Source organism: Amaranthus tricolor, chromosome 14 (assembly GCF_026212465.1).
Source record: "Amaranthus tricolor cultivar Red isolate AtriRed21 chromosome 14, ASM2621246v1, whole genome shotgun sequence".
In the NCBI taxonomy this organism is placed as follows: domain Eukaryota; kingdom Viridiplantae; phylum Streptophyta; class Magnoliopsida; order Caryophyllales; family Amaranthaceae; genus Amaranthus; species Amaranthus tricolor.
Genome location: NC_080060.1, coordinates 23,696,654 through 23,710,053, shown reverse-complemented (window position 1 = coordinate 23,710,053; position 13,400 = coordinate 23,696,654). Strand labels below are relative to the sequence as shown.

The window sequence follows — 13,400 nt, the reverse complement described above, 5'->3', positions numbered from 1 at the left end:
AATGACGAATGAACGATGAAGAATGAACAAGGATCAATGATCAATGAAGAATGAACGATGAAGAATGAACAAGGATCAATGATCAATGAAGAATGAACGATGAAGAATGAACAAGGATCAATGATCAATGAAGAATGAACGATGAAGAATGAACAAGGATCATTGATCAATGAAGATTGAACGATGAAGAATGAACAAGGATCAATGATCAATGAAGAATGAACGATGAAGAATGAACAAGGATTAATGGTCAATGACGAATGAAGGATGAAGAATGAACAAGGATCAATGATCAATGAAGAATGAACGATGAAGAATGAACAAGGATCAATGGTCAATGACGAATGAACGATGAAGAATGAACAAGGATCAATGATTAGTGAAGAATGAACGATGAAGAATGAACAAGGATCAATGATCAATGATGAATGAACGATGAAGAATGAACAAGGATCAATGATCAATGAAGAATGAATGATGAAGAATGAACAAGGATCAATGATCAATGACGAATGAACGATGAAGAATGAACAAGGATCAATGATCAATGATGAATGAACGATGAAGAATGAACAAGGATCAACGGTCAATGAAGAATGAACGACGAAGAATGAACAAGGATCAATGCTCAATGAAGAATGAACGATGAAGAATGAACAAGTATCAATGATCAATGAAGAATGAACGATGAAGAATGAACAAGGATCAATGATCAATGAAGAATGAAGGATGAAGAATGAACAAGGATCAATGATCAATGAAGAATGAACGATGAAGAATGAACAAGGATCAATGATCAATGAAGATTGAACGATGAAGAATGAACAAGGATCATTGATCAATGAAGATTGAACGATGAAGAATGAACAAGGATCAATGATCAATGAAGAATGAACAATGAAGAATGAACAAGGATTAATGGTCAATGACGAATGAAGGATGAAGAATGAACAAGGATCAATGATCAATGAAGAATGAACGATGAAGAATGAACAAGGATCAATGGTCAATGACGAATGAACGATGAAGAATGAACAAGGATCAATGATCAGTGAAGCATGAACGATGAAGAATGAACAAGGATCAATGATCAATGATGAATGAACGATGAAGAATGAACAAGGATCAATGATCAATGAAGAATGAATGATGAAGAATGAACAAGGATCAATGATCAATGACGAATGAACGATGAAGAATGAACAAGGATCAATGATCAATGATGAATGAAGGATGAAGAATGAACAAGGATCAACGGTCAATGAAGAATGAACGACGAAGAATGAACAAGGATCAATGCTCAATGAAGAATGAACGATGAAGAATGAACAAGTATCAATGATCAATGAAGAATGAACGATGAAGAATGAACAAGGATCAATGATCAATGAAGAATGAAGGATGAAGAATGAACAAGGATCAATGATCAATGAAGAATGAACGATGAAGAATGAACAAGGATCAATGATCAATGAAGATTGAACGATGAAGAATGAACAAGGATCAATGATCAATGAAGAATGAACGATGAAGAATGAACTAGGATTAATGGTCAATGACGAATGAAGGATGAAGAATGAACAAGGATCAATGATCAATGAAGAATGAACGATGAAGAATGAACAAGGATCAATGATCAATGAAGAATGAACGATGAAGAATGAACAAGGATTAACGGTCAATGACGAATGAAGGATGAAGAATGAACAAGGATCAATGATCAATAAAGAATGAACGATGAAGAATGAACAAGGATCAATGGTCAATGACGAAAGAACGATGAAGAATGAACAAGGATCAATGATCAATGAAGAATGAACGATGAAGAATGAACAAGGATCAATGATCAATGAAGAATGAACGATGAAGAATGAACAAGGATCAATGATCAATGAAGAATGAACGATGAAGAATGAACAAGGATCAATGATCAATGAAGTATGAACGATGAAGAATGAACAATGATTAATGGTCAATGACGAATGAACGATGAAGAATGAACAAGGATCAATGATCAATGAAGAATGAACGATGAAGAATGAACAAGGATCAATGATCAATGAAGAATGAACGATGAAGAATGAACAAGGATCAATGATCAATGAAGAATGAACGATGAAGAATGAACAAGGATCATTGATCAATGAAGATTGAACGATGAAGAATGAACAAGGATCAATGATCAATGATGAATGAACGATGAAGAATGAACAAGTATCAATGATCAATGAAGAATGAACGATGAAGAATGAACAAGGATCAATGATCAATGAAGAATGAACGATGAAGAATGAACAAGGATCAATGATCAATGAAGAATGAACGATGAAGAATGAACAAGGATCAATGGTCAATGACGAATGAACGATGAAGAATGAACAAGGATCAATGATCACTGAAGAATGAACGATGAAGAATGAACAAGCATCAATGATCAATGACGAATGAACGATGAAGAATGAACAAGGATCAATGGTCAATGACGAATGAACGATGAAGAATGAACAAGGATCAATGATCACTGAAGAATGAACGATGAAGAATGAACAAGCATCAATGATCAATGACGAATGAACGATGAAGAATGAACAAGGATCATGGTCAATGACGAATGAACGATGAAGAATGAACAAGGATCAATGATCAATGAAGAATGAACGATGAAGAATGAACAAGGATTAATGGTCAATGACGAATGAACGATGAAGAATGAACAAGGATCAATGACCAATGACGAATGAAGGATGAAGAATGAACAAGGATCAATGATCAATGAAGAATGAACGATGAAGAATGAACAAGGATTAATGGTCAGTGACGAATGAAGGATGAAGAATGAACAAGGATCAATGATCAATGAAGAATGAACGATGAAGAATGAACAAGGATCAATGATCAATGAAGAATGAAGGATGAAGAATGAACAAGGATCAATGATCAATGAAGAATGAACGATGAAGAATGAACAAGGATCAATGATCAATGAAGATTGAACGATGAAGAATGAACAAGGATCAATGATCAATGAAGAATGAACGATGAAGAATGAACAAGGATTAATGGTCAATGACGAATGAAGGATGAAGAATGAACAAGGATCAATGATCAATGAAGATTGAACGATGAAGAATGAACAAGGATCAATGATCAATGAAGAATGAACGATGAAGAATGAACAAGGATCAATGATCAATGAAGAATGAAGGATGAAGAATGAACAAGGATCAATGATCACTGAAGAATGAACGATGAAGAATGAACAACGATCAATGGTCAATGACGAATGAACGATGAAGAATGAACAAGGATCAATGATCACTGAAGAATGAACGATGAAGAATGAACAAGCATCAATGATCAATGACGAATGAACGATGAAGAATGAACAAGGATCATGGTCAATGACGAATGAACGATGAAGAATGAACAAGGATCAATGATCAATGAAGAATGAACGATGAAGAATGAACAAGGATAAATGATCAATGACGAATAAACGCTGAAGAATGAACAAGGATCAATGATCAATGAAGAATGAACGATGAAGAATGAACAAGGATCAATGATCAATGACGAATGAACGATGAAGAATGAACAAGGATTAATGGTCAATGACGAATGAACGATAAAGAATGAACAAGGATCAATGATCAATGAAGAATGAACGATGAAGAATGAACAAGGATCAATGATCAATGACGAATGAACGATGAAGAATGAACAAGGATTAATGGTCAATGACGAATGAACGATAAAGAATGAACAAGGATCAATGATCAATGAAGAATGAACGATGAAGAATGAACAAGGATCAATGATCAATGAAGAATGAACGATGAAGAATGAACAAGGATCAATGATCAATGAAGAATGAACGATGAAGAATGAACAAGGATCAATGATCAATGAAGAATGAACGATGAAGAATGAACAAGGATCATTGATCAATGAAGATTGAACGATGAAGAATGAACAAGGATCAATGATCAATGAAGAATGAACAATGAAGAATGAACAAGGATTAATGGTCAATGACGAATGAAGGATGAAGAATGAACAAGGATCAATGATCAATGAAGAATGAACGATGAAGAATGAACAAGGATCAATGATCAATGACGAATGAACGATGAAGAATGAACAAGGATCAATGATCAATGACGAATGAACGATGAAGAATGAACAAGGATCAATGGTCAATGAAGAATGAACGACGAAGAATGAACGACGAAGAATGAACAAGGATCAATGCTCAATGAAGAATGAACGATGAAGAATGAACAAGTATCAATGATCAATGAAGAATGAACGATGAAGAATGAACAAGGATCAATGATCAATGAAGAATGAACGATGAAGAATGAACAAGGATCAATGATCAATGAAAAATGAACGATGAAGAATGAACAAGGATCAATGATCAATGAAGATTGAACGATGAAGAATGAACAAGGATCAATGATCAATGAAGAATGAACGATGAAGAATGAACAAGGATTAATGGTCAATGACGAATGAAGGATGAAGAATGAACAAGGATCAATGATCAATGAAGAATGAACGATGAAGAATGAACAAGGATCAATGGTCAATGACGAATGAACGATGAAGAATGAACAAGGATCAATGATCAATGAAGAATGAATGATGAAGAATGAACAAGGATCAATGATCAATGAAGAATGAACGATGAAGTATGAACAAGGATCAATGATCAATGAAGAATGAACGATGAAGAATGAACAAGGATCATTGATCAATGAAGATTGAACGATGAAGAATGAACAAGGATCAATGATCAATGAAGAATGAACGATGAAGAATGAACAAGGATTAATGGTCAATGACGAATGAAGGATGAAGAATGAACAAGGATCAATGATCAATGAAGAATGAACGATGAAGAATGAACAAGGATCAATGGTCAATGACGAATGAACGATGAAGAATGAACAAGGATCAATGATCAGTGAAGAATGAACGATGAAGAATGAACAAGGATCAATGATCAATGATGAATGAACGATGAAGAATGAACAAGGATCAATGATCAATGAAGAATGAATGATGAAGAATGAACAAGGATCAATGATCAATGACGAATGAACGATGAAGAATGAACAAGGATCAATGATCAATGATGAATGAAGGATGAAGAATGAACAAGGATCAACGGTCAATGAAGAATGAACGACGAAGAATGAACAAGGATCAATGCTCAATGAAGAATGAACGATGAAGAATGAACAAGTATCAATGATCAATGAAGAATGAACGATGAAGAATGAACAAGGATCAATGATCAATGAAGAATGAAGGATGAAGAATGAACAAGGATCAATGATCAATGAAGAATGAACGATGAAGAATGAACAAGGATCAATGATCAATGAAGATTGAACGATGAAGAATGAACAAGGATCAATGATCAATGAAGAATGAACGATGAAGAATGAACTAGGATTAATGGTCAATGACGAATAAAGGATGAAGAATGAACAAGGATCAATGATCAATGAAGAATGAACGATGAAGAATGAACAAGGATCAATGATCAATGAAGAATGAACGATGAAGAATGAACAAGGATTAACGGTCAATGACGAATGAAGGATGAAGAATGAACAAGGATCAATGATCAATGAAGAATGAACGATGAAGAATGAACAAGGATCAATGGTCAATGACGAAAGAACGATGAAGAATGAACAAGGATCAATGATCAATGAAGAATGAACGATGAAGAATGAACAAGGATCAATGATCAATGAAGAATGAACGATGAAGAATGAACAAGGATCAATGATCAATGAAGAATGAACGATGAAGAATGAACAAGGATCAATGATCAATGAAGTATGAACGATGAAGAATGAACAATGATTAATGGTCAATGACGAATGAACGATGAAGAATGAACAAGGATCAATGATCAATGAAGAATGAACGATGAAGAATGAACAAGGATCAATGATCAATGAAGAATGAACGATGAAGAATGAACAAGGATCAATGATCAATGAAGAATGAACGATGAAGAATGAACAAGGATCATTGATCAATGAAGATTGAACGATGAAGAATGAACAAGGATCAATGATCAATGATGAATGAACGATGAAGAATGAACAAGTATCAATGATCAATGAAGAATGAACGATGAAGAATGAACAAGGATCAATGATCAATGAAGAATGAACGATGAAGAATGAACAAGGATCAATGATCAATGAAGAATGAACGATGAAGAATGAACAAGGATCAATGGTCAATGACGAATGAACGATGAAGAATGAACAAGGATCAATGATCACTGAAGAATGAACGATGAAGAATGAACAAGCATCAATGATCAATGACGAATGAACGATGAAGAATGAACAAGGATCAATGGTCAATGACGAATGAACGATGAAGAATGAACAAGGATCAATGATCACTGAAGAATGAACGATGAAGAATGAACAAGCATCAATGATCAATGACGAATGAACGATGAAGAATGAACAAGGATCATGGTCAATGACGAATGAACGATGAAGAATGAACAAGGATCAATGATCAATGAAGAATGAACGATGAAGAATGAACAAGGATTAATGGTCAATGACGAATGAACGATGAAGAATGAACAAGGATCAATGACCAATGACGAATGAAGGATGAAGAATTGATGCAAATGCATCAGGGAACAGTGACCATGACAATAGGGAACAGGAACAAGACAGTGTTCCCAACTTGCCTTCTACGCATAAAGGTCAAAGGATAAGCAATGATACTTCCCACACATCAAACGTGGACCTAAGAATACGAAGAGAAACTGGGGAGGATCATTACACAACAGAAGACAGCACTATGGGAACAAGAGAGCCAATGGATAGCAGGAACAGTGTAACAGAACATTCTGACAAGCAGCAGACCTTGTGGACCCTCCTGAGCACAAACCAGAGACACCTGGACATTGAGAGAGACTGCAATGTCATCTCACTACATGGGCCTAGCCACACAGGGCCTAGGGTCTTACTAACAAACCACCAGGAAGCCTATAATACACGTTGAAGGAAGGCTGGCCAGCAGATCATGAAAATCAGAGAAATTTGGCTAAGTGTTGGCCCTTTTGTTTACATTTCTGTTTTGTTAGTTAATCCACGTGTATTTTAGCTTAGCATTTGTAACGGCTAGTTTTTAGTTTCCAAACTCTATATATACGTAGGCCCTCATGTAATAAGGAGTTCATGTTTCAGTTTTTGATCAATCAATAACAAGAGGTATTTTCAGAAGTTTTATGTTTTGAAGTTTTTTTCAAAACTTCCTCAAGTTGCGATTCAACTTGGCCGGAGAGAATAGCAAGTTACGTAGAAACTTGGATTCTCAAAGGGACCCTACAATCAAGGCTTCAATATCCTTGCATTGTAGTTATCATAGGTTAGTCATACAAATCAGACACGGAGCATAAAGCACCCTCATCAGAAAATCAAGAAGTTCCTTCTTGGCCTGTTTGGAGTGCCTGGGCGTTTGTTTGGGAAGTATTTGGGGTTTCTAAAGGTGCCATTGATTAAGGTTGTTAGTCAACGAGAATCAGTGCATAACAAAGGCCATAACCACCCCTTTGTTTTGCATCAACTTGGTATCAGAGCCCAGTTACGAATTGGGAAAGAGTAGTACAAAGAAGCAGTCTGAGGAAAGAGGTTTCATATTGTTCTGGGAATTTTGAAGAAAAGGCGCTGGGCGATTTTTGAAATCGTCATTCAAGATCAATCGTCAGTGATTCTACAACATACAGGGAGTAATCTTTCCTATTTTAATTTCAATTTTCTTTCATTTGAGAACATTGGTGCATACATTCTGACACAAGACACCCACTCATACAATCATTTGGTTTTCTTGCATTACGATTTTCGCATTCATTTTTTTGTTGTGTGCATTGCTGGTTAATTAGCTGTCTCTGGTCGAATGGATATGACCATGGAGGAAAGATTGGGAGAAATAGAAGCAAGAATGCATAGGATGATGGAGAATAGTTTGCGTCAGTTTAGAGAAGAGATGACCGGTGTGATTACACAAAACCGAATTGATAGAACACCAAACCCTAATCCTCGACCATACGAAGATAGAACAATCAAATTGGATATACCTGAATTCGATGGAACTTCACATGATCCAGCCAAATACATAGAATGGGAGGAAAGAATGGAACAGTACTTTGAATTTAGGGAAACACCAATGGATCATCAGTATAAGTTGGCTAAGGTAAAATTGATTAAGTCAGCTGCTGTTTGGTTAGAGGGAACACAGAAACAAAGGCTTAGGGAAGGAAGGAGTAGGATCAACACTTGGGGAAAACTCAAGAAGAACATGAGAAGAAAATATATTCCATCTGCCTATAAACAACAACAATATATTCAACTCAATTCCATGAAACAAGGGAGTAGGTCTGTACAAGAGTATGTGAATGAATGGGAAAGAACCTATGTTCTGTGTGACATCAATGAGCCTGAGGACATGAGAGTCAGTAGGTTCATTGCAGGATTGAGAGAGGACATAAGGGACCACTTAAGGATCACACCTGACCTCACGCTGAACACAGCAAGTTTACATGCCATTGATGTTGAGAGATTTGTTAACAGATTAACTGCCACACACAATAAGACCACCAGGGCCTACAACCCTAGGAACACCAGTAGTTTCACCACACCTAGGAAGGAGGCACAGAGCACTGGACCTAAAAACAGTACAACAAAAACAGAGCCCCCCATAAATCCTAAGGATGTGATATGTTTTAAGTGCAATGGAAGAGGACATTACAAGAGGGATTGTCCTAATGCTAGAGCTTTTACCATGAGAGAGTGGATTGACATTAGGCAAAACACCAACCCCAAAAGAATGTTAGTTTCAAAGAATGGACAAGAAGAAGAAATAGACCCACCAAGCCTTAGTGATGGAGATGGTACTTTTTGGGTAGATGAGCAAGAAAAATGGCATACTTATGAAGGGGAGACTGAGGAAGAAGGAGGAGAGGATCTGGAGAAGATACCACCTGAAGAAGAGCATGTTAGCTTAATCATTAGAAGAAGTTTCCAAGCTACCCCCATGGACAAAAAGTCTGACCAAAGAGAGAATATTTTTCAGACCAAATGTAGGGTACAGGGGAAGGTTTGTGATTTAATCATTGATAGCGGGAGTGAATCTAATTGCATCAGTAAGCAGCTGGTAGATGAGTTAAATTTAGAAACCAAGCCTCACCCACATCCTTACTTAATGAAATGGTTAGACAACAAGTCAAGTGGGTCAGTGAGTAGACAGTGTTTAGTGAGCATGACCTTGGGAACATATGTGGATGATATTCTGTGTGATGTGTTAGAGATGGATGCCTGTCATCTGCTGCTGGGCAGACCATGGCAATATGATAAAAAGACCACACACAATGGTTATACCAACACCTATACCCTTAGGCATAATGGAAAGAAAAAAGAGCTGTTACCCCTGCCCCCACACAGAGCTGTTCCTCCTAAGATTACTAAAGTGCATGTCCATTTAATGAACAGAAGGGAGTGTGAAAAGGAAATCCAAGGTCAAGGAGAGATATACCTTCTGGTTACCAAGGAAGTCCATGAGCCTATACCTATACCACATGAATTGAGAAGCTTGTTGGATCAATATAAGGATGTTTTTCCTAATGAGTTACCCCCTGGTTTACCACCTGTGAGAGGCATTGAACACCAGATAGATTTGGTACCAGGAGCTAGTTTACCTAATAAGACTGCCTATAGGTCCAACCCTAAGGAAACTCAAGAACTACAAAGACAAGTGGAAGAATTAATGCAAAGGGGATATGTAAGAGAGAGCTTAAGCCCCTGTGCAGTACCCACTCTGTTAGTGCCAAAGAAGGATGGCACATGGAGAATGTGCATTGACAGCCGTAGTATGAACAACATAACCATTAAGTATAGGTTTCCTATACCAAGAATTGATGATATCTTGGATGAATTGGGTGGTTCACAGTGGTTCAGTAAGGTGGATCTAAGAAGTGGATATCACCAAATTAGGATGAAAGCAGGGGATGAATGGAAAACTGCATTCAAGACCAAGTATGGGCTATATGAATGGCTTGTGATGCCCTTTGGTTTGACTGGTGCCCCTAGCACATTCATGAGGCTTATGAATGAGATATTGAGACCATTTTTGGGAAAGTTTATAGTTGTCTATCTAGATGATATACTCATTTACAGTAGGGAAAAGGAAGAACACATGAGACACCTGCAACAATTATTTGAGGTCTTAAGAAAACAGAGACTGTATGCTAAACTAGAGAAATGTAACTTCCTGTTACCTGAGGTTAGTTTCTTGGGTTACGTCATAGGGAAAACAGGAGTTAGAGTGGACCCTGAAAAGGTTAAAGCTATAAAAGAATGGCCTACACCCACTACTCTAACACAAGTAAGATCATTCCATGGGTTGGCATCCTTTTATAGAAGGTTTATAAAGGATTTTAGCTCTGTTTTGGCCCCTGTGACAGAGTGTACTAAGCAAGGAAAGTTTGAGTGGACACCTGCTGCACAGCAAGCATTTGAAACCCTTAAGGACATGATGTGTAAAGCCCCTATTCTCAAGCTACCTGATTTTACCAAACCCTTTGAGCTAGAATGTGATGCAAGTGGAGTAGGGATTGGAGCAGTGCTAGTTCAGGAGGGTAGACCAGTAGCTTTTTTCAGTGAAAAGCTCAATGACAGTAGGTTAAATTACTCCACTTATGATAAAGAATTTTATGCTATCATAAGAGCTTTTGAACATTGGTCTCACTACCTTAGAATCCAACCTTTTGTGCTTCACACAGATCATGAGTCCTTAAAATACATAAACAGTCAGCACAAATTCAGCAGTAGACATGCAAGATGGGTAGAGTTTATGCAGACCTTTGACTTCTCAGCTAGGTATAAGGTGGGCAAGACCAATATCATTGCAGATGCCTTGAGTAGGAAACACTGCATGATAGGAATATTAGGATCTAAGATTTTGGGGTTTGAATTCATCAAAGACCAGTACCAGACCTGTCCTGATTTTGCAGATATATATAAACTATGTCATGACACACCACAAGGGTTATTTAGCATACACCAGGGATACTTGTTTAAAGGGAACAAGCTATGCATACCTAAGCTACCTCTTAGAACCATTTTAGTAAAAGAAGTGCATGAAGGAAGCATAGCAGGGCATTATGGGATTCAGAAAACCCTTGACATGTTAGCTAAACATTTCTTTTGGCCAAAGATGCTTGGCACAGTGGGTAAACACATATTAAAATGTGAGACTTGCCTTAAGGCTAAAGTCACTTTTCATAAGGGAGAGTACTTACCTTTACCTATAGCTCACAGACCATGGGAACACTTGAGCCTGGATTTCATGATGGCATTGCCTAAGACTAAGAGAGGAAAGGATGCTATCATGGTGGTAGTAGATAGATTCTCTAAAATGGCTCATTTCATAGCATGCACTAAGACTGATGATGCACAATACATAGCCAAACTGTTCTTTGCTGAAATCGTAAGATTGCATGGCATCCCCAGGACTCTTGTCTCTGACAGGGATAGCAAGTTCCTAAGTAACTTTTGGAAATCCTTGTGGAAGATGCTAGGCACTAAGCTTTTGTTTAGTACTGCTTACCATCCGCAAACAGATGGACAAACAGAAGTAACTAATAGAACTTTGGGCACTATACTCAGAACCTTGGTAAGCACAAACATAAGGGAATGGGACCTCAAGTTATGCCATGCTGAATTCGCATACAACAGAGCCCCTAGTCGTGCCACTAAGCATACCCCATTTGAATGTGTGTATGGTACCAACCCTCTACTTCCTATATCACTGATTGATTTACCAATGTGTGACAGCAAACAACTGGAAGCAGAAGAGCTAATCAAGCAAATGGAAGCAGTCCACAAGCAAGTTCATACCAATTTGGAGGAGACTAACAAGAAGTACAAGGTGCAAGCTGACAAGCATTTAAAAGCAAGGCAACAGATTAAGGACGGTGACCAAGTGTGGGTGTATCTCAGGAAGAAAAGGTTTCCACACCTCAGAAGAAATAAGCTACAACCAAGAGCCATAGGGCCATACTCAGTGCTGAGAAAAATTGGGAACAATGCCTTTGAGATCCAGTTACCCACAGAGTATAACATATCCCCTATTTTTAATATAGGAGATCTTACCCTACATCAACCAACTCAAGAATTAGGGACAATTCTTTCCCAAGAAGGAGGGGTTGATGCAAATGCATCAGGGAACAGTGACCATGACAATAGGGAACAGGAACAAGACAGTGTTCCCAACTTGCCTTCTACGCATAAAGGTCAAAGGATAAGCAATGATACTTCCCACACATCAAACATGGACCTAAGAATACGAAGAGAAACTGGGGAGGATCATTACACAACAGAAGACAGCACTATGGGAACAAGAGAGCCAATGGATAGCAGGAACAGTGTAACAGAACATTCTGACAAGCAGCAGACCTTGTGGACCCTCCTGAGCACAAACCAGAGACACCTGGACATTGAGAGAGACTGCAATGTCATCTCACTACATGGGCCTAGCCACACAGGGCCTAGGGTCTTACTAACAAACCACCAGGAAGCCTATAATACACGTTGAAGGAAGGCTGGCCAGCAGATCATGAAAATCAGAGAAATTTGGCTAAGTGTTGGCCCTTTTGTTTACATTTCTGTTTTGTTAGTTAATCCACGTGTATTTTAGCTTAGCATTTGTAACGGCTAGTTTTTAGTTTCCAAACTCTATATATACGTAGGCCCTCATGTAATAAGGAGTTCATGTTTCAGTTTTTGATCAATCAATAACAAGAGGTATTTTCAGAAGTTTTATGTTTTGAAGTTTTTTTCAAAACTTCCTCAAGTTGCGATTCAACTTGGCCGGAGAGAATAGCAAGTTACGTAGAAACTTGGATTCTCAAAGGGACCCTACAATCAAGGCTTCAATATCCTTGCATTGTAGTTATCATAGGTTAGTCATACAAATCAGACACGGAGCATAAAGCACCCTCATCAGAAAATCAAGAAGTTCCTTCTTGGCCTGTTTGGAGTGCCTGGGCGTTTGTTTGGGAAGTATTTGGGGTTTCTAAAGGTGCCATTGATTAAGGTTGTTAGTCAACGAGAATCAGTGCATAACAAAGGCCATAACCACCCCTTTGTTTTGCATCAAGAATGAACAAGGATCAATGATCAATGAAGAATGAACGATGAAGAATGAACAAGGATTAATGGTCAGTGACGAATGAAGGATGAAGAATGAACAAGGATCAATGATCAATGAAGAATGAACGATGAAGAATGAACAAGGATCAATGATCAATGAAGAATGAAGGATGAAGAATGAACAAGGATCAATGA

At 37.7% G+C, this 13,400-nt stretch overlaps 1 protein-coding gene across 1 annotated transcript; it reads left to right on the top strand.

Moving 5' to 3' along the window:
• Positions 1-6,873: 6,873 nt before the first annotated feature.
• On the top strand, positions 6,874-12,648 carry LOC130799435 (uncharacterized). The gene is made up of 3 exons (XM_057662526.1): positions 6,874-7,017; positions 7,426-7,627; positions 7,940-12,648. Exons 1-3 carry the CDS (start codon positions 6,874-6,876, stop codon positions 12,646-12,648), a joined length of 5,055 nt encoding a protein of 1,684 aa, XP_057518509.1.
• The last annotated feature ends 752 nt before the right edge of the window (positions 12,649-13,400 follow it).